A 21,602-nucleotide genomic window follows, 5' to 3' on the forward strand; every position below is an offset into this window, starting at 1 on the left:
CCTATTTTGTATTCTACTCTGGATGTAGTTGGGCGTGGCCCGACCGTCTCCCAGGCCACGCCCAACTACTCTCCGGTATGTCATGACCGGTATGTCATATGACCGGCTCCCCCGGGATTTGCCTACTGCAGGAAATGATGCAGTTATGCTAATCACGCTTATTTCCTGGAAGCTTGCTTCTCGAAATACTTGTTCACTGTTCCTAGAAGTTCTCAGTGCTCAGTAGATCTGTTAAAGAGCTCTTTCCAGTGAATAACTATCTGTTGTGACAAAGACCTTCAGTTCTGAGAAAGCCTGTTAACCATTAGCCTTTCTTGGAGCCTGTCAAGGTCAAGGCAGCTCTCAGACACATTCTCCAAGAAAGCAAATCTCTCTATCTAACAAAGAAGTACAAAGAAGTTGCTGAAAACCTGTCCAAAGTTGAAGGAATTGACAGTCAATTGTTTCTAGAGGTAGTGGACTAATCCATCAGAGGTAGGAAGCCTACACGTATGTATGTATACATGTACGTGTCATTGAATATTGATCATAATTTATACGAAATTGATATACATTGTTTGTAAACCAAACAAGGTGCTCACCTCTAGTGTGACCTCTAGGGTGACAGGAATAATATGTTAGTTACATTGTAAAGGGTAATGTTTCCATTATCCCATAGGCCCAATTTTACTTCCCATAGCCCATTCCATGCTCACATTCTCGAGAACTGCCCCCTCGACACCAAATGGAGTCCCCTGCCTAGCTACTGTACTAATGCCTCAAGTACACACTATAATTAATTATGTGTGTATATTTGGCACACATAGTTGGTGACCTTTAACCTCACTTTATCTCTGACACTCCCCTCAATATACTGTGTGTGTTGTGGTGACTGTATCTCCTTTAAAGTGGAAGAATCAATAATTCTGTAATTGAACCTATATCGATCGACCACGACCTCTTGATGTACAGTTTCTATATTATAACCAATGTACGCACTCACACACACACCACACATCACTCGCACCCACACACCACACAGATGGCGCTGTGGGAAAAGTCGATGCGACTACAAGGTCCTCTATTGGAGCAGATGAAGTGTTTGTACGGACCTCGCTTCCCAATAGAGGTCCGACACTACCTCGCTATATGGATTGAGCAGCAAGGATGGTACGTAATGTTCAACATGCACCGTTACAGTACCTGTCTGTAGCAACTGTTGGAGAGTTAGTCTGGTTGGGAGAGAAAGGAGGGAGTGGGATAAACTGTGCCCGATGCCCTAGCAGGAGTGACTGTGTGTATTTGTCTCCTGTCCTGTCAGCTTTCTTTATTTTGTCCCTAGCCTAAAACAACATGGTAGCCACTAGGTGTAAGCCCCCTTGTGATATTATAATTTTAGTGAATGCATGTAGGCCCTTTGATGGTGGTTGCCGTAGACAACTGTGATTGGTATCGTTTATCAATATCCCTGCTCTGAACAGCTGCAATATTTTCACATCGTATCCTCTCGAACAGTGTTTTATAAACAATGGAAATGGATCGAAACCTAGCTCTATCAAAATCACTGCAATGCATGGTCAATGATTGTCTGCATTCAGTCTGTAAATCCATCAGCTGCATTCTTCACCTACATGTCTGGTGATCCCAAGAGACTACAATTATATCCCTCAAATCACAAATGTACGGTGATAAGTAAAAACTTACTCTGTGATTTTTGTTGCCTGCTTGGATGTCCATGAGTAGTTAGGTCTGCCTGTGAACACGTAAACGTGGCTCTGTAGCTTCCCTGTATAGGAAATTGTGGGCAGAGGGTGACAAAGTTATTTCCTTGTGGCGTGTGCTGTCTATTAGCTAATGCAATGCTCAGTCCTTGTACTTGAGTTGTAGAGGTTGGAGATTATGTGTGTTCTCATAATAATCGCTTTGAAAAAACCTTTTGGGTGAGCCCAGTGCCCAATGTAACGGGTCATTAATTAGTCTTCATGGTGGCTATATTTACCTGTGTTTGTCATACAAGTGCTATTGCCACGGGTTGTTAACTAGATTGTATGTTACTTTGTTATTAACTGAATATTGAGGTCTACATGTAGCCGTGAGTTGTTGATGATTGTTCACGTAATTGTATAGTGTGTTGCTAAGCAACACTGTTACAGTACATTTAGTTGGAGAATTATTATGTCATTGTTTGGGTTGGTGAGAGCATTCAGTGCCTCAAGGCATTCATCGAATTTTTGTTGACGTATCCAGATTGCTTTGTAATCCTTGTTTCCTTAAGTCGGAAATTCAACTTTCCTGGCGTTTAAAATCCTCTTAACTTGTGCTACACCCTTGCCCCTGCCCACACACACACACACACACACACACACACACACAACATGCCCACAACACTCCCACACACACACACACAGGGGTGAGATAGACCTCGAGAACCCGCTGCACGAACAGGAAGCACGACGATTATTCGACAGCATGCTACAAGCACTACAAGATGTGAGTCAACCAAATAATTATAGAATGTGTCAAGTCAATGGCTTGAAGAAAAATCAGTTACTATAATAATACATTCGTGCATAATTATGTATAGTGACAGTATTGACTGTACATTGTACATAAATTATAACATCTTAAATTTGTATCTCCGTGAAAATTATACGTACGGTGCATGCGTTCAGAAACTCTAAGTTCCATGATAATTATTTTCTTTGTTCCTGTGCAGTTGATAACTACCTATGCCACCAACTTCATCACTAAAACACAACTGGAGGCGCTCTATTCCCACATGAGTGTAAGCCCCACCCCCGCACACTTGGTGTTTACACCACTCTGTGTCACCCAGCTTTTGTTTCAAGGATAGTGTGTGTATTCCTTTCAATTAGCGCATTGAAACCTGTTTAATACATGTATAGCTGTCACCCTTGAGTGCATTTAACAGTGGCTGTAATATACATTGCAGAGGTGGTCTGCTAACACAGGTACAAATACATGCTATGGAGAGTTTGAGGCCCATTAGCCTGGCTGTATTATAGAGGGTGGTCTGCTAACACAGGTCCAAACACATGCTATGGAGACTTGGGGGCCCATTAGCCTGGCTGTATTATAGAGGGTGACCTGTTTATTATAGGGTGACCACAATAGACTGGCTTCTGCACACAGGTAAATTAGTGGGTGGGCGCAGCAAAAGGTTAGTCTTACAGAGTCGGTGTGTCTACTCTCATTTAATGTAATAATAATATTTCAGCCAGTACCAATCTACTGTTGTGTGAATATATTGCTAATGAGTATTATCGTGTACACAAGTTTCACGTACAATCAATTCATTCTCTCTTTTCCTTCAGAACGAGTACTACCAGCATCCGCTGGAGTTGGTGCGTGTGGTTCAAGAGTGTCTGCTCAAGGAGCAAGAACTTGTCGACAAACAAGACCACCTCAATGTAAGCGTGTACAGTATCACCTCTGCTCCTAGCATGTTGTATGCCAGAGTATGCGAGAACTGATACTTTTAATGCCGTTTTTTATTTTGCGATCTATAGTTTCCAATTAATAATTATTGCTAACTTGATCACTAAGGTCGTGATGAACATACACTGTACAGACTGTACACTCACTATGTAGTTTGTTCTCTTGGAAAGTTTACCCAACCCCCCACACACACGCACACAGGCACCGTCCCCCATAGGCCGCACCCCCTCCAATCAGGCGCAGATACAGCAGTACCTGACTAGCATCATGGCCAAGACAGAGGGTATGGAGACCACCTTCAGAGAAATATCTGCTAAACTGGAGAAGTACATACTGCAGTTCCAGGAGGCCTATCAGATTGATGGTGAGCCAGAGAAGGAAATTCTGTCTTTGAGCAAAGTCTTAAACCTCGGGGAAATGTAGTCTGACAGTTTTCAATGGCCTCCCAAAATTGAGCTCATTTATCCAATGTACATGTAGATGCTGGTGTTTGTGTATTGACATATTAGCTGTGTAATGTATGGCTATGCACGTTTTAAAAAGAGAGAACTCCGCAATCAATGCTATACACACGCACACACACACACCCACACACAGCTGCGTTCCAACAGGGCAACAGAATCCCTCCTGATCAGATAGGAAGATATCGTCAGAGAAAGGCTCAGTTGGACCAGGTCTTGAGGGCAGGGTCAGAGGAAATCAGAAGAGTGTGCACAGTAAGTGCGATCATTGATCTTTTACAGTGATAAACAGTCACCCTTGGGCAGACAAACAGTGGCTAGTTTTAAAGAGGTGGCGTGTTAAGATTACGGTAAACCGTTTGCTCATGAATATATATTCAATCTACCACCCCCTCACAACACACACACACACACACACACACACACACACACACACACACACACACACACAGGCTCTGTCCCAGCACTTTGCAGAGGGTATTGAGCAGATTCGTCACTGTCAGAATTTGTTAGTAAACCACGAATTAGCCAACTGGAGTCAATCTCAGAGACTCTTCAGCTTTGAGGATGATCGAGGCAAGCTAGAGTTGAACAACATGCAGCAATGGTGAGCTGAATACCATTGTATAGCACCCAATTTTCGAATATGCGATTTTACTGTAGAGGGTTATATTAATCCCTAAGTGGATTCTAAAATTTCACGGCCATATTAAGTTAAAGGTCATCTGCGAAAATAGTACCCCTTGAAAACACAATTTGTGTATAAAACATACATTTATAATGAAACATAATTATTTGGTGTTAAGTAGCTTGATGCTGCCTATGATTACAATCAGGAATCCCCCTCTGTGTTTACAATGTATAGTTTCTCGGTATATGGGGGCATGGATAACACAGTGTAGACAGTCTGGAGGAGGCCACATGTATTATGCAACTGTGCAAACAGAAGCCTTCCTCTGACTGTACAATGCACCACTGTAAAGGCCATGCATCTGTTTGTGTGTGTGTGTGTGTGTGCAGGTTTGAAGCTCTAGCCGAGCTGCTATGGCGAAACAGACAGCTGGCTAAACAGGTACAGTAACGTATGGACAGTTATTTATGTATTGTGTGTTTTGTACATGTGCATTGTATAAATGTGTGTATGCAGACAGTTGTGTGTATACCGTACATGTACATGTAGTCTCTACTAGAGCTATAAAAACTTGCCCAAATGTTGGCTATCCCATATTATCAGTCCCTCCCCTGTGCAGTACGAGATGTTCCGACAGCGTGTGCCTCAGGGCATCCTCACACCTGACCAGTTCACTGGCCTCACTCAACACCTCACCAAGCAGACCATAGATCTCATTCAATCGTGAGTTTATCCACCGTGAAATTTGCAGCACTGCAGATCTTGTTCAGAGACTAGCCCTAAACATTGCACTCACTGTATTACATGTAAGCTTCACTGTAGCCCTGTGGCAAGTGCAGGCTAGTTATGTTGACTCAGCAAAACTTGTTTTGAGATACCTGTAAAATCACTGCCTAGCTCACCTACGGTACTAGTACTGAATCACTGCCTAGCTCACCTACGGTACTAGTACTGAATCACTGCCTAGCTCACCTACAGTACTAGTACTGAATCACTGCCTAGCTCACCTACAGTACTAGTACTGAATCACTGCCTAGCTCACCTACAGTACTAGTACTGAATCACTGCCTAGCTCACCTACAGTACTAGTACTGAATCACTGCCTAGCTCACCTACAGTACTAGTACTGAATCACTGCCTAGCTCACCTACAGTACTAGTACTGAATCACTGCCTAGCTCACCTACAGTACTAGTACTGAATCACTGCCTAGCTCACCTTCAGTACTAGTACTGAATCACTGCCTAGCTCACCTTCAGTACTAGTACTGAATTCTCTGTTTCTATATACATGTACATGTACATGTACGTGTGTAATGCCTCGACACACAATGTTTCATCCCCCTGCGTGCCCTCAGGAGTTTTGTTCTTGAGAAACAACCACCTCAAGTGATCAAGACCTCCAACAGATTCTCAGCCGTCGCTAGGTTACTGGTGGGCAGCAAACTCAACATTCATCTAGGGCAGCCTGAAGTGGTTGTGTCCATTATCAAGTACGTCAGTGTTTAACAATATCAGCACAAGTAATGAGTCATTGAGTGCATGTATGTACATGTACTGACCATGCACTCATCCAGTTTAGTGCCCATCGTTTAGTGCCCCCATACTTATCTTGTGTGAAGAGATTGCCCTACCTTGTTGTTTGTATTTTAATACGTGAACTGTCTATAGACATTATCATCACATGTCACTCCATTAGCTCAGTTGGTACATGTAACTGTGTACTTGTCTAGTTTGATAATGAGCTAGTAGTTGGGTGCTAGTAGTTGAAGTTGTCCCGGCAACCTGATTATTGACGTTGTTTTCTCTCTACTCTCACAGTGACAAACAAGCAAAGTCTCTCTTGGATAGTCCGGATAAAATGTGAGTGAGTCATTGCAACAGAATCATGTAACACAGTAACAGTGACACTGGTCTGTGGTGGTCACGCTTGCGTACCAACAGTGGCTGTACTCTACAGGTTTTAACTCATTCTTTGGATACTTTGGGGCCCGTTAACCTGGTGTGTTATAGAGGGTGTGACATTGTATGGTGACCACCATAGACACGCACTGTGTGAGTATCGGTTTTCAAAATTATGACTGTAAGGATCGAGACATGTAGCTTTGAAACCTGAGGTTTGTGATGAGAGTGTAAAAGGTTTGAGCTGTACACACGCTGTTCCAAGTTACCATAGAAACAGTCACATGACAGCACGGGCCATGTTTCAGCCGTGACATGTGTCGGTGTTGTTGCCGTGACAACACGAGGTAAGCACATGCTCTCGTTGTGTCAGTGTTAGACTAACTGACTCAGAGCTGTTACTGTGGAGTGCTGACAGGGCAGTGTGTGTGGGGCAAGCGATAACAGACTATCCTCTGAAACCTCTTACTAAACACTGCATGCTGATACTAATTTTAATTTCTCGTAATTATCCTACACGTTGCATGTGTGTGTGTGTGTGTGTGTTTTGAGGATGTAGATGGTGTTGAGTAACAACAAAACGTTTTTATGACCCTAAGAAGGCTGTCATGGTGATGCCAGTGGGTCTGGATTACAACAAAATCCAGTTATATAACACTGTTATAGTATTTCATACTGTAAATTAATGTATCTGCTGCTAGGTTACTAGTACGTCTCTCTCTCTTTTGCTCCTTTGCTCCAGGATTCCTAATAGCTTTGGGTCAGGGGAGATCATGAACAACAGCAAGACAATGGAGTACAACCAACAAAATGGCGTCGTCTCTTCCTCCTTCAACTTCATGCAGCTGAGACGAATCAAGAGAAACTCTGACAAGAAAAGCAACGAGGTACTGTTTCCTTGGTGCTGTATCTTTGTGTGCATTGTAATCATCATACATGTACGTACACGTTTAATTGTCAGTCCTTTTCATCATCCTAAAAATGAAAAATTTGGTGGGTGTTTTCATTTAACGATTTGGCGAATTTTACCGAAGATTACCAAATTTAAAACTGCCAAATTAAAGTTTTCCGGTGGACACAATGTCATTGCTGTAGTAGCTATTACATGTAGCTCTTGCCCCCTCCCCTTACTTTCACATCATTAACTCGTCTCTCTAAAATGTTTTCTTAAAAGAAGCCAACGTACCTACACACACACACACACACACACACACACACACACACACACACACACACACACACGCACACACGCACACACACACACACCACTCCCACACACACGCACACACACACACACACACACACACACACACACACACACACACACACACACACACCACTCCCACACACACGCACACACACACACACACACACACACACACACACACACACACACACACACACACAGATGGTAACAGAGGAGAAGTTTACGCTGCTGTTCCGTACCCAGTTTGCAGTGGGAGGGGGTGAGCTGGAGATCAACGTAAGAACGTGTTCTCTACCAGTGGTGGTCATAGTACACGTGACCCAGCAACCTCAAGCAGAGGCTACCATCTTCTGGGACGATGCTTTCGCTGAGTCTGTAAGTGGTAGACCTAGTAGAAAGTAAAAACCAGCTATGATACTGAGAGTGTGGGGTTGAGGTTGAGTGTGACAGTTGGGCCTTGCCCAATTATGCTAGCATAATTTTGAGACTAATAGGTGCAGTGGAGCATTGAGCATTATGCCAGCCTAATAGGCAAAAATTATTAGCCTATTAGGCAATTTTTATGTAGAAAGTATGATTTTATAGAAGCACTATAGCCTCAATAGCATAAGTAATGCGTATACACGTATGGAAGGTGCTATAGTAGTACTACTAGACCAGTTGACTCTTTTCTAAGATTTCTTTCACCAATATAGTTCCTTAGAAGATTATGTAGAAGCGCCTGTGATGTTGCAGTATTATTCTCGTTGATGATTTTTATTAAGACTAATGGACTAATAGGTACAATGCATGAGACTTGGAGACTAGACTAATAGGCAAAATTTTGAGCATAATTGGGCAAGGCCTAGTGACAGTACTGTTCTGCAAGATATTTAGTGTGGTGGCTGACTGTGTGCCCCACCCTCCGCACGCTCCAGCCCTGTCTCCGACAAGCCAAAGTCTAGTGGTAATGTGGTGGCTGACTGTGGGTTTGTGGGAATAATTGTGTGGTCACTGCTGTTCAATTTGTGGTTGATGTCCATTTTCAATTGGCGGGTGATGCTCAGTTTGTAAACATTTCTAAAAATTGTTTGTTTCCCCTTATACAGTACATGTACAATGAAGTATAGCTTGTGCCATAGAGCTAAAATATTAGATCCAAGACTGCTGTGTGTTACTAACATACATGTCATGTATACCATGACTATACATTGTACATGGTTGAGCTACACATGCATACATGTATGTTCCTACAGTTTGAGTACACTCGTAGCATTCACATTTATTTAGTACTTGTGTGACTGACTTGGAACCAGCACACCCACACACCTCCCCCTCACACACCCTCACACACTCTCACACCCACACCCCCTCCCCCAGAGTCGTGAACCGTTCCAAGTGCCCGTCTCCGTTAGTTGGCCTCAACTCTCCGAAGCTCTCAACTGTTACTTCCATGCTCAAACCGGCCGTGGATTAACCCCTCAGAATCTAGATTACCTTGGCCGTAAGCTCCTAGGGATTTCTCCAGAAGAGGACTTGTCTCAAAAGATTGTTACTCGACAGCAAGTTTGCAAGGTAAGATATTTTAGTGTTGATTCTTATACAGTATAATAGTATAATTATTATACAGCTGCAAGTAACTGTAATTATCGTTTCTAGTATATTCCCAAGTTTACGCTGCTGCTTCTGCAATACCATATTTCCTCATTTTACATAATTTTATTGTACTACATCTTACATGTGATTCAGGATCAAATGAGAGGCCGCAGCTTCACATTCTGGGAGTGGTTTTACAAGCACTTGGACCTCGTCAAAACCACCCTCAAGAGAGAGTGGGTGGAAGGGTGAGCATGTGAGGGTGTGAGTGGGGTGAGGGTGTGGGTGGAGGGGTGAGCCTATGAGATGTGGGTGGGTGGAGGGGTGAGCCTGTGAGATGTGGGTGGGTGGAGGGATGAGCCTGTGAGATGTGGGTAGGGTGAGGGTGTGGGTGGTGTGGGTGGAGGGATGAGCCTGTGAGGTGTGGGTGGGTGGAGGGGTGAGATGTGGGTGGGGTGAGGGTGTGGGTGGAGGGGTGAGCCTGTGAGATGTGGGTGGGGTGAGGGTGTGGGTGGAGGGGTGAGCCTGTGAGGTGTGGGTAGGGTGAGGGTGTGGGTGGAGGGATGAGCCTGTGAGGTGTGGGTGGGTGGAGGGGTAAGCCTGTGAGATGTGGGTGGGGTGAGGGTGTGGGTGAGCCTGTGAGATGTGGGTGGGGTGAGGGTGTGGGTGGAGGGGTGAGCCTGTGAGGTGTGGGTTGAAGTGTGAGTGGGGATGAGCCTGCGATGGGTGCATGCTCGTTAAACATACCTAGTATAATTTGGTGAGTGGTCTCCTTTGGAATTCATGCCAATGACACAGTATATGGGGCCAATATTTAAGCAAGCAATAATGCATAGAAGAATACGATTGTGTAATCTGTAGTCTTCTGTGCAGCTGGTTAACGTTATCTCCCTCCCCTCCCATAGGTCCATTCAGGGGTTTGTCCAGAAGGTAGATGCCGAGAACATGCTCCGGAATTGTACCCCAGGGACCTTCCTCATTCGATTCAGCGAGGGGGAGCCAGGGGGTGTGTCCATCGCCTGGGTAACGGAAGGTGACCTGACGAGCAGCGACGCTCAGGTGTTGAGTCTGGCACCATGGAATAAACATGATCTGGGCATGAGGGGTTTTGCTGACAGGTAGGTGTGGTTTGGATGGTATCATTTACCATGTTTGTTAAGTGCATTGCTGCAAGCACAATGTATAGTTAATCTTGGCTTCTAAATCTTGGCTTGTACTGTGTTTGTACTATAATATTTTCAGTGCACGTAGTTACTACAATAACTGCTTTTCAATTTTTATATTTGATTCATAATCGTCTGTGTACGTACGTGCATTCCTGTTAGAAGGTCGTTGTGAATCTACTTATATTATCCTTCCTGGCCCCACCCTGCAGAATGCACGACCTGACCCACCTCCTCTATCTCTTCCCCAACGAGCCCAAAGACAAGATCTTTGGAAAGTACTACTCCCCAGCACGTGAGTAGAGACGTTTTGTACAGCTTGAGTTTTAAGTGTAATGTTGAGCTATGCCTTAAAGAAGCTGTGTTCATTCGGCACAACAGTACGGTTCGTATACGTGCAAAATACTAAAAACAACAAACATGGTGCTAATCCCTGAGCTTTGAATGTGTGGTATTTGACAAGTGTGCCCATACTGCTGTAGAGTACATGTACTCAGGGTGTCATACAGGGGGGGATACCTCCCCTAGCTCCAATTTCCCCCCTTTTTTGCATTCAGGTACTAGTTGTATAACTGAGTGTCCATATAGCTGGCACTTTTACATACTATAACACAGTATTTAAATAACAGTTGACCTTTTGTTTAGCAAAATGTTCTGGTTACTTTTCTATTCCCCCCCTCTACTTCAAAATCCTGTATGACACCCTGGTACTGTACGTAGCTCAAGTTTGAATAGCCCAATCTTGACAGTAGGAAGTTTTCTCTTTGAGAGTTCCAATGTTCCAATAGTGTGTAATGATAGCACTAATAATTATATTGATACCACCCTCTGCCGTATGCAGCCATTGAGACGAATGCTCGTGGGTACATCCCTGCCGACCTGCGTGCCTCCATTCCCTATCACATGACGTGAGTTAACTAGGTAGCAATACATACACTTAATTATAGATACGTGCATGTACAGTGTTTTGAGCTTTGAGCACGGAAGTTTCCTGCTCAGGTACAGTAACGGATATATATGTGCATAATGACTAATAGCCGTATAGTTAAGAGGTGGCCTGCTAGCACAGGTTGAAACACATGCTATGGAGACTTTGGGGGCACATTAATCTGGCTGTAACATATAGAGGGTTGCCGGTTTAGAGGGTGGCCACAATAGACTGGCTTCACTGTAAGAAGAAACCATACTGTATCGTTTGTAATCGTAGTAGCTCAGTGTTACATGCAGACTGATGTAGTACAGGTATGTTAGTGGTGTGTACTAATGTGAGGTGTTTGTATTATCTACCCTACAGTCAGAGATCAGGCGGCAGCAACCCCAATAGTCCCGCCCCTTCCATCGTGTCCATTGGGGTAAGTCTCTTACCATAAGCATGCACAGTCTTACAGTAAGACTTTAGTAAGGTTGCAATAATACCGTATAGCGGGTAATTTTCGTGGGGCAAAATATTCGTGGTTTTCGTGGTTGGAGGTCTGACCACGAATATTTTACCCACGAATGAAGCGACCTTGCCTACCTTTACCTGCAGTGCAAGCAGCTACCACGAAAATATTACCCACAAAATGTCTTAATCCTGCTGAACCACGAATATTTTGTCCCCCGAAAATTACCCGTGCTATACGGTAGTACAGTGTACGAGGGTCAAAGGCTTGGGGTGTAGTTTAAGTACATGCACAAGCCGATGGTCATTGTAATCATATTCATTGAGGGTAGCTATAGGAACAATGACTTTAAAAAATAATGATATCATAGCTCTAACCCTAAACACCTAATTCTCGTGTATAAATACCATATAGCGGGTAATTTTCGGGGGACAAAATATTCGTTATTTTCGTGGGAAAGCTGACCTCTACGAAATGTTAACGTAGGCATGGCTTACCGGAACGTAGGAATGCAGCGCAGCCACAAGACTAAACGAAATTTTTACTCACGAATATATATACCACCGTTTTTCGAGTTGAACGAATTTTTTACCCCACAAAAATTACCCACTATACGGTACATAATTTTTACGCCCACACGTTCACATACGCTCCCCCCACACACACATGGCAGACTCCCCTCTCTCCTCCAAACTGGCCTGGGGGCCCTAATGGTGGCTTTGGCAGTGACCTTGGTCTGCCGGTACTGGACTTCCCTGGCAGTGGCCTGGGTGGATCGTTTGATGCTGGTGATTTGATGCTCGATGTCCCCTCAGTCAATAACACCATGCATCAGTGAACTCTGTGCGTAGGACTGTGTATAATTATTTTATATTATCAATTCTGTCTATTTTTCTTTCCAATAATTTTATTATTACATGTGCATGCGTTAGTGGGTTTGTAATGCTACTTTAGTAGTGATGCAACAGCTGTCTCAATAGATCTTGTTTACTGTTCTCAACTTCTCTTTTATGACCACTAACTCGATCTCAAGTTTCCTACTGATGTATCGCTAAATTCATGCCTTTATTGTTTAAATTCCATAATCTCCTTCACCACTTGTTTAACCTGTGTCTACCGATGATGATGACTTTTCAAGTACACGTCTGATCTTAATTGGGAGCCTGGGAGTCACGTGGTTATTAAGGTTACGGTATACAGTTCCCACCCACGCTCAAATTTGCGTGGGTGTTCAATGCCAAAATTTTCAGTTTTTTCCAGCTGACCTCAGACCACTTCATTGGATTACAAGACATAGATACTTTTAGCTACAATAATAGCTAGCATTGTTTCATGTTCTCTTTTCATTGATAATCATTGCAAGTTACAAAAACAATGTAGTGATGAGAATAAAGAAAATAAATATCTTATGAATTATTCATGAGCAATTAGTCAGTATACTCTAACCTTTCCTAATCCCTTATCTAATCATTATCTAATAGTCAATATAGACCCATTTTGACCTTGCACACAAACACACCACAGTCAACCCCATTAATTCTTTTGTTTGGGTGTGTCCTATATTATTATTGTGTGACAGCGGATAATTATAATAATTATAATAATTATAATTATTATAATTATACTGTGATATATATTTCTAATTATGAGTGATTTAGAATATAATAATATGTACCAGATTGAGTATAAGTTCTCTAATGTATGATTTCTCCTACATCTCTTATGTTAAAGTTGAGTACTTGATAGATCTAGTAGATCTAGATTCAGTATAAAACACAGTAGTAAGTCATTGTTAGTCTATCTACACTACTATGATTTCTCCTACATCTCTTATGTCCTCTTGATTGATTGTGATTTGTAAGTATAAGTGTCAATACCACAAGAAGTGTGTAATGTGTCATAATTATGGCTTGGTACCACAATAGCTACTATACATACATTCATTATAAGACATTGTTTAAAGTTGAGTACTTGAGACTATAAGTTAGATCTAGTAGATCTAGATTCAGTATAAAACACAGTAGTAAGTCATTGTTAGTCTATCTATACTACTTTTGGAACTCTCACATGACTGCATGCATGTGTAGAACAGTATTGTTAATAATTATATCTACCAATAGTTCAAGTTGTCACGTTAGTTTCTAACCATGCATCTTGTCGTGCTTCATGGCTATCTTTTGAGCGGAAGTGGTTCAAATATTTACACTGCCAACGTTGCCAAGGCGTGGAAAGTAATGGGCCACGGAGTGACTGTTGTCTGCCAAGATCGAAATGCTAGGAGTTGTGAATTTGTTGATGAAGTTTTTATCGGAACAGATTGTATCCCAGCAACGGCACCTGATAAGGGTACCGTACGTGTGGTCGTGCCTGATATTGATGATCTTTTGCTTGTATATGTCTTCAACGAATATGAGGGCTACACTGTCAAAGAACTAGGTGACCAAAACAACTGTTCCATTCAAGAAATCGACAACTACATTTCCAAAACAGTAGCTGGATTGAAGAGAGTTTTGTCACAAGGTGTTGATCGTGTATTGGCCAATCATCTTCTCTTGGGACCCATCATAGCTAAACGAGCTTGCGAGGATTTTCGCGTACCTTATGATGTGAAGATCCATGGAAGTGCTATCACTTTTTCACTGAAACAACGACCTGAGCTGCTGGGATATGCAATCGAGGGGCTATCAGATTGTGCTAAGATCGTGGTTGGCACTGCTCATGTTGCTGGGGTGATGAAATCTGTTCTGGATAATTGCCCACAAAAGGATGCATTTGAAAAGAAAATGGTTACTATTCCCCCTGGTATAGATCCCAATACATTCAAACTGCTTGAGAGCCCATCCAGCAATTTGCAGCTGTTTTTGAAGTCTATCAAAGAATTCGCTATTCGAAAACCAAACGGAAGGAATGCTTTGAAAGTGACCTTGCCTGAAAATGCTTCCCAAATTCCTGATCTGAGAAATGAATTGGTCACCTTGTGCAACTCCTATGACCAATTCTCAGTTGATTCGGACCTGCTTTTCAGGTGGCCTTTGATTGCTGATGATGAACCAATTATTGTCTACTTTGGAGCGTATTTACATACAAAAGGAGTGGGAGAACTGATAGCTTGCTTTCCACGCATTCTTGAGCATGCCCCCAAGGCACGACTACTGTTGATAGGCTATGGAAGCTACCGTGAGAACATGGAAGGAATGTTAGCAGCACTCAAATCAGGAAACTTGGAGGATTTCGTATCCTACGCCCAAGCTGGTGATTTTCTCGATTGCCCCCCAGTTCAACTAGGAACTCTTTTCCGTCAACTGTCGACAGAAGAATGTGAACGTGGAATTCTTCAGCATAAACAACTTAGTGCGATTCTGCCGTTGGCCAGCATTGCAGTATTCCCCATCAAAGCACCCGAAGCTTTTGGTATGGTCAGTATAGAGGCAATGTCCTGCGGAGTATTCCCGATTTGCACATACCAAACTGGTATCAAAGACGTACTTGATGTTGTCAAAAGTAGCGATCCTGAGTTAGAATCGATCATGCATATCGAGCCTCAGGCAGGAGGTAAGCACGGTTGTGCCAATGGTAGCAACCTTGTAGAGCAAATACCTCTTGCGGTGTTGAGAGCGATGCACTATCTCTACCCAAGTGGACCTCTCGACTGGACCAAGAGAAAGGAGGTGGGGAGGAGGTTGAGAGCCATTGCCATGGAGAACTTTGCTTGGGAGAAAATCTGTTCTGCTCTCATTAGTAGCACCTTATAGTGATAGGTCCAAGGAGCTAGACCTATTTTGTTTACATAAAATAGTTTTACAGCTTTTCTCAAGCAATTATATTAAATGATGTTCAACTCAGTCTGGTCATAATTATTATCCTATGATTATGTTAAGCATGACTTGGGTGCATGGAAAAGCTGGCACAGGACATTCAATTTGTTATTTGTTGCCATTCTCACTCGCATTAATATTAACTACATTCTACGAGAATAAACGGAGTGATAGCAGTGAAAAACAGCTACTAAAGTACGAGTTAAAGTTCAGAATCAGCTATACTGTTCTGTGGGGCTAATCTAAAGATGAGTTGAGTTTCAGTATACCCTATATACACTAGACAGTATTGTACGACTATAAGGAACTAACTACGAACTGCGATCGTATCTACTTTCGACCAATCAGGCCTCCAACTCCGAGGTGTGCAGCGAGAGGACGGATGATCGACTGCACAATTTTTCTGAGATTGATACCAAAACTGAAGTGTCGACGTCTTCCTTGAATCTTCACACGAAGGGAGGCATGATATTTACCAAGAGCAGCATTCGTCAGAGGTGCTTCAATGCTAATGTGCTCAACAGCAAAAACATTACTCAAACCACGCAGTTTAATCTGGTTGAGCATTCGAACACCGTTTTGGAGTCTCTTTTTGACGTTGTCGAGTTGCCTGCGTGCATAGTTCCATGCCCTTCTGGCGGTATTAACCAAATTCATAGCATGATGGAAAATCCTCCTGGCTCCCCCAAGGGCACGGCTAACTCCATTGAGAAAACGAGATGCTACATTCAGCGCTCCAGTTGCCACTGCCTTCAATCCTTGGCAAACTTTGTTTTGGCCATAGCAGATTGGGTCGGTGATGCTATGACGACAACCTGAACAGCTACACCTGACACTCCATCCTCGTCGACGGCAACCACAGCGTGGTACGATACACTCTGCAATGGCATGGGGTTCAGTTTAGTATACAATGAGAATGGCATGCACAACGAATGTATGTTGATTTTGTATAAGAATGCAGTGGCTATAGTGTAATTAATATCGTCATTAGGGCCACAAAGTAAATTGACTGCCGAATTCGAATTCATGACCACAGTCACATTTTATGTCTAAGGCAGATCATAAATACAGAGCCACATACATGTACTAGGACTTCACTCCCTAACATGGATATCTAGACTATACTGTTAAACTTACTGGATCCACAATGTCGAATATGACAGATGCTGTTGACACGATGCCTAAGTGAGTTCACTCGATTTGCAGCACCGTTGAAGCGACCTTGCAGTCTACCCAACGCCTTTCTAGCTCTGTTCAGCGCCGAATTGGCTCTGTTAAACACATTCAGGCGATTACTTATGAAATTCGTTGCTTTACGTATCGCATTACCAGCCACATTTGCAATACGGCTGACTGCATTTCTAACAGGATTCACAAGCCTGTGAAACTCTCCAGGATTAATCGTACCCTTAGCTTGGAAGTTTCTCGTTATAAGCGAACCTCCACTCTGTGTATATATAGTCAGCGAAGCTCTCATAATGTGGAGAATTTGGCCATGAATAGTGAACATCAACTCCTTTATCGTTATCTTCAGGCAAGAGCTGACTGATATGCCCAACACTGATATGTAGCCACAAGCTTGAACTTTAATGGTTGGCGGCCTTAGGTCAGCTTTCAAAAAAGGTCCATGTGACCTGTCGGAGTGAGATCTGTATATCTTGAGAAGGCCTCCGGCAATATTCAAAGGAGGCATTGAAATGGCAACATAAATTCCTCGGAGAGGATTAAGTTTGATGTTAGCTGACACTATGTATCCAAGAATGTTTATTCTTCCGTTCAGTTGAAGACCTGGGGGTATGTGTAGCTGTATTTCAGGGATGGATTTACCAACAACACTAAATGAAAACAAGGACCCAGGCATCAGTCCAGAGTTCGCAATTGGTGCCGGTATTATTCTGGTATTGATACACATTGCTCGAAGGAGAACAGAAAGTGACCGTCCTGGTAACTTAGCGTAATAGTAGTTTTGATTTGGATTGTTGGAGTTTATGCCGACATATCCAATGGCTGTGAGTGGGCGGCATTTCTTCGGGCCAAATTTTATCTTACCACCAAAAGCAATCTCAGAAATCCCAGTTTCAGGTCCAATTCCAACGGAGCCTTGAATGTCACAAATATCAAGAATTGGTATCCCAAAAGCATTATTCCAACAGCCAGCGACAATCATTTCTAAGATGACACTGGTCACTGATTGATATATCCTAGCAGTTAGATCAAGCTTTGGATTATGGAGGGCAACCTTTCCAATAATACCAATACTTGTCACCCCTCCAGCAACTTTAACTTCCAGTCCAGCTTGCTTCATAGTTATTAGGCCACCAGGAATCTTAATGTCTCCCGAGATGACTGCTTGCACTCGAAAATATGTAGTGCTCACAATACTAGCTTCCATGCTCAGTCTAGTGTTTCCTGGAATGAGATGTTGGACCACTTCACAAAATTTATCTTTACCGCAGCTTGATGGCATTGTTAAATCAGCACGCAACGTTATTCCTCGGTGTATGTTGAAAGTTTGTGCGATCTCTTTTGATAATTTCACACCTCTAACACCTCTCGGAGAAATTATGATTCGTATAGGAATGTTTTGATTGAGAATGGCTATGTGCTTCAGAGTACCAGCTGCTCCAGGAGCTATCTGGCCTAGAACATGAGCCAAACTAGGACGGCCAAGATCAATCTCTAAAATAGTTATAGTCTTCTTCTTTTGTCGAATTATCACGGCAGATATTTTCAAAGGACTGTAACCAGCTATCACTGGCTTTCCCGATAAATATACTTGAGGATGTTGTTTGTCGAAAGGCAGCACAATCCTGAAATCCTTCACTCCAAAGTTAAGGAATGGCAACGAACTTGCAAGAGAACTAAGCTGGGGAGGCAAAAAGCTAGTTTGGAAACTTTTTAGTACAGATCCGAAAGATATCTTTTTTGCAGAAGCATCCAAGTAGTACTTTCCGTCATCTCCCTTTGTGATCAGAACCGAGAACTTGGTACCAGCAATTGTCACGAATCCATTTGCTTCCATGGTTACTTCACTCTTTGGTTGTTTGATTTCTAAGCGCACAGTAGGGTTCATCACTTGGATAAGTCCACGAAAATATCTCAGCGTCTTTTTCAGCTCAAAGGTCATGAAAATAAAACGATCTTTAAAGTTGTAGCCTATCTCAGCAACTTGTATGTCCCAAATATGAGCGAAGCCTGCAGGCAATGGGATTCGTCCAACATTTACTCGGATTTGTTTCAGAAAAGTTCGGACACTCAAAACTCCTTCTTTTACTTTGAGACTCATTTGCTCACTGTCATAGGTCACTTTCATTATGACTTTCATAGACTCGATTCTAATGAATGCAGTCAAGCCAGAAGGAATGTTTTCTGCAAAATATTTCAGTAGACGGGTGTTTTTAAATTGCTCACTTGCAAGTTCAGAGACGATGGTTTGTTTCGACACAGTCACACCAAGTTCAGGTAGCATGAGAGTGCCTAAAAATGGAACAGAAGATATATCTTGTCCAGTCACACTGCGAATGAAATGGCTTAGTGGAATTTTTGCTATGTCGGCAGCAATGGCTGTCTTCGTTTTATCATTCTCCCTCTGTAAAATTGCAAAGATTTGATTGCCAGATTTTAGTTGAACCTCAATAATCATGTCTCCGTCAAGGTTTTTAGTGAATGTGCCCTTCATTTTAAGGATAGCCTTGTCTAAGAATCCAACACTACTAGGTAGTGGAATGGAGAGACTTGTCAATCGCTGTACTACTTCTTTCAATTTGGGAGATGGCAAGCGAGTGTCTGCTAAGACTTCAAACTCCCCATCTTTACTGAATGTGTACGTGATTTGCACATTTATAGATTGTCCGGCTATTGTCACAGTTCCACTAAAGACTATCGATGGTTTGAGTGTTTGCGGCAGTACCATTGTCACGGAGAGCTGACTAACTTGCAATAGGTTAGGGATGATGGTAAAACTGCCACCAAAGGGTCGACTCTTCACTGCAATGTACAATGGGGCGCATTTCACAGTGACTTCAAGGACTGGTACTTTCTTCAATAGTTGATTATTGGCGAAGATGTCTGCCATTGACACAGCTTTGGATCTGACCTTACGATACACACTGTCACCTGGAAATAAGGGGTAGGCAGCATTATTTTGTAGTACCTGTATAGGGGGGTCTACTTAAAGCTACATGCATAAGCATTACGGAATGTAAAGAGTGTCACTGTGTTATATAACTTACCTGTTGCTCGCAGCTTGTTTTGAGACACAAGTTTCTGAATATTTCTTTTGATGTGATTACAAAGAGCTTTCTGCACATCCTTCGGAGCTTTCTCTTTAAATTCACTCACTAATGACTCCATCACAGTCTGCATGTATTAGTACAGGCTATAGTTATGTTCGGGAAATTATAATCATGTAATTATGTGATGCATACTTTTCTAAATTCAATACAAAACATCCATTAATTAATTAGTGGGTTGCATGCAAAAAGAAAGAATGTATAATTATTGTAAGTTGAATAATAATTATAGGGCTTGATAGATTATGCCGACATAACTTTGAGCATACAAACACACACACACACACACACACAAACCGACACACACACACACACACACACACACAAACTGACACACATCTACTTCGTGCTGCATGGGCACACACAGGGTAATAATTATGGTGAGCAATGTCTTGAGAATACTCTATATCAAGGCCTAATTCTATAAGTACAAGTCAAAATCGCAATATCGTAAAGTCGCAATATCGTAAAGTGTATAAATTAGAGTGCCTTACCTTTATTCCTTTAGCGAATACATCAGTGGAAGGTGCTGCAGCCTGCAGCTGCAAGTCAGTTTCTGTGAAAGCGCTCTGATCATGACCGTTGACACTGCACAAAAGAGCACAGCACAGGAGCAGTGAGAGACACAAGGACAACTGACCTGTAGCTATAGGGGAGCAAAGTTAACGATTATACAGGGTAAGTTTGGAGATACACATAGATAAATTTCTACTAGATCTATAACACGTTGAAAGTTGTCGATCCAACATTAAGTTGCAATTACCGGCATGGGCCATCTTTCACTTCTGATTCAGGTCTCCTCGATCCTGGAAGACAAGCTGTTAATTAGTAGTAGCACCAACACAGACACTGTCAGCAATAATTACAATAGCATTGAGTCGTGACCCTGTCTTTATAGTCTGCATGGATATTAGGAGACTTTGAAGATGTCCTTTCGTATGGCAGTAATTAGAGAGATGCAGGAATATAAAGATAGATTCCCCACAGTAAAAAGTTGATTCCCGCGGTAGTGAATGCCTCGATTTATTCGAGCACGTATACACACGTAGACAAGCACGTAGACAATAATTCCTGCGTGTGTCTAAAAATATCCGTATGAAACAGCATCGGAGCAGTGTGAGACATAAGGACAGTTGTACCATATGGTGTGCTCTGAAACTCTCAGGATACTCCAGGGTACAAATCCCATGTATCCTAGGTACATGGTTGTGGTCAGCCTAAAGCCCTCCCTCCACCCTTAAGGACCAAAACCCTGACAACAATTGTGGAAAGTTCACAAATGTGTACACCCACTGGATCACATTGTGAAGATCAATTCTTCAGTATCCAACCAGATTCACTAAAACTACCCGACCTCATTGTAAATGTGGTTTGTCAAGTGCAAGCACATGTACACAATGCATATGCAAGGCACAGATCAAAGAGTGTTTACTACTCATAATCAGTTGTAAATGGGTTGGATAAACAGTTTCTAATCAATATAGGTGTTCATAATTATTACAAGCTACCTGTACCATGGACATCTGCATGTGCATTAACCTCGTGCAGTTGTATGTATTCCCTCGGTAGTACAAAAATCCAATACGCCCTTGATATGATTATCCATGGTACAACTATTACTTAATTGACCTGTATAGGAGCAAAGCAAACACATTGTCACTTTATACAAGGTTATAGTTCTTGTGATGTGTAAGTTTACGGATCTACGTACCATGGATTAATTATTGCTATAAAAACT

The 21,602-nt window shown here is 42.5% G+C and overlaps 3 protein-coding genes across 3 annotated transcripts; 2 read left to right on the forward strand and 1 right to left on the reverse strand.

Annotated features, from left to right (window-relative positions):
- The first annotated feature begins 144 nt into the window (after positions 1 to 144).
- On the forward strand, positions 145 to 12,863 carry LOC135343865 (signal transducer and activator of transcription 5B-like). Its single transcript, XM_064540888.1, has 21 exons — positions 145 to 474; positions 1,022 to 1,149; positions 2,388 to 2,469; positions 2,696 to 2,764; positions 3,315 to 3,410; positions 3,640 to 3,802; positions 4,036 to 4,154; positions 4,352 to 4,506; positions 4,920 to 4,971; positions 5,150 to 5,253; positions 5,887 to 6,021; positions 6,350 to 6,391; positions 7,173 to 7,317; positions 7,839 to 8,012; positions 8,997 to 9,191; positions 9,366 to 9,460; positions 10,118 to 10,330; positions 10,588 to 10,670; positions 11,217 to 11,283; positions 11,670 to 11,727; positions 12,431 to 12,863. Exons 2-21 carry the CDS (start codon positions 1,022 to 1,024, stop codon positions 12,593 to 12,595), a joined length of 2,340 nt encoding a protein of 779 aa, XP_064396958.1. The 5' UTR covers positions 145 to 474; the 3' UTR covers positions 12,596 to 12,863.
- A 600-nt stretch (positions 12,864 to 13,463) lies between these two features.
- On the forward strand, positions 13,464 to 16,303 carry LOC135343843 (uncharacterized). The gene has a single exon (XM_064540861.1). The coding sequence runs from the start codon at positions 13,905 to 13,907 to the stop codon at positions 15,507 to 15,509; it is 1,605 nt and encodes a 534-aa protein (XP_064396931.1). The 5' UTR covers positions 13,464 to 13,904; the 3' UTR covers positions 15,510 to 16,303.
- Positions 15,704 to 20,789, reverse strand: LOC135343842 (uncharacterized). Its single transcript, XM_064540860.1, has 5 exons — positions 20,628 to 20,789; positions 20,359 to 20,510; positions 19,805 to 19,931; positions 16,710 to 19,688; positions 15,704 to 16,450 (listed from the first exon to the last, which is right to left on the reverse strand). The coding sequence occupies exons 1-5, from the start codon at positions 20,638 to 20,640 to the stop codon at positions 15,903 to 15,905; spliced, it is 3,819 nt and encodes a 1,272-aa protein (XP_064396930.1). The 5' UTR covers positions 20,641 to 20,789; the 3' UTR covers positions 15,704 to 15,902.
- Positions 20,790 to 21,602: the final 813 nt, after the last annotated feature.

This window comes from Halichondria panicea, chromosome 11 (assembly GCF_963675165.1).
Source record: "Halichondria panicea chromosome 11, odHalPani1.1, whole genome shotgun sequence".
In the NCBI taxonomy this organism is placed as follows: Eukaryota; Metazoa; Porifera; class Demospongiae; order Suberitida; family Halichondriidae; genus Halichondria; species Halichondria panicea.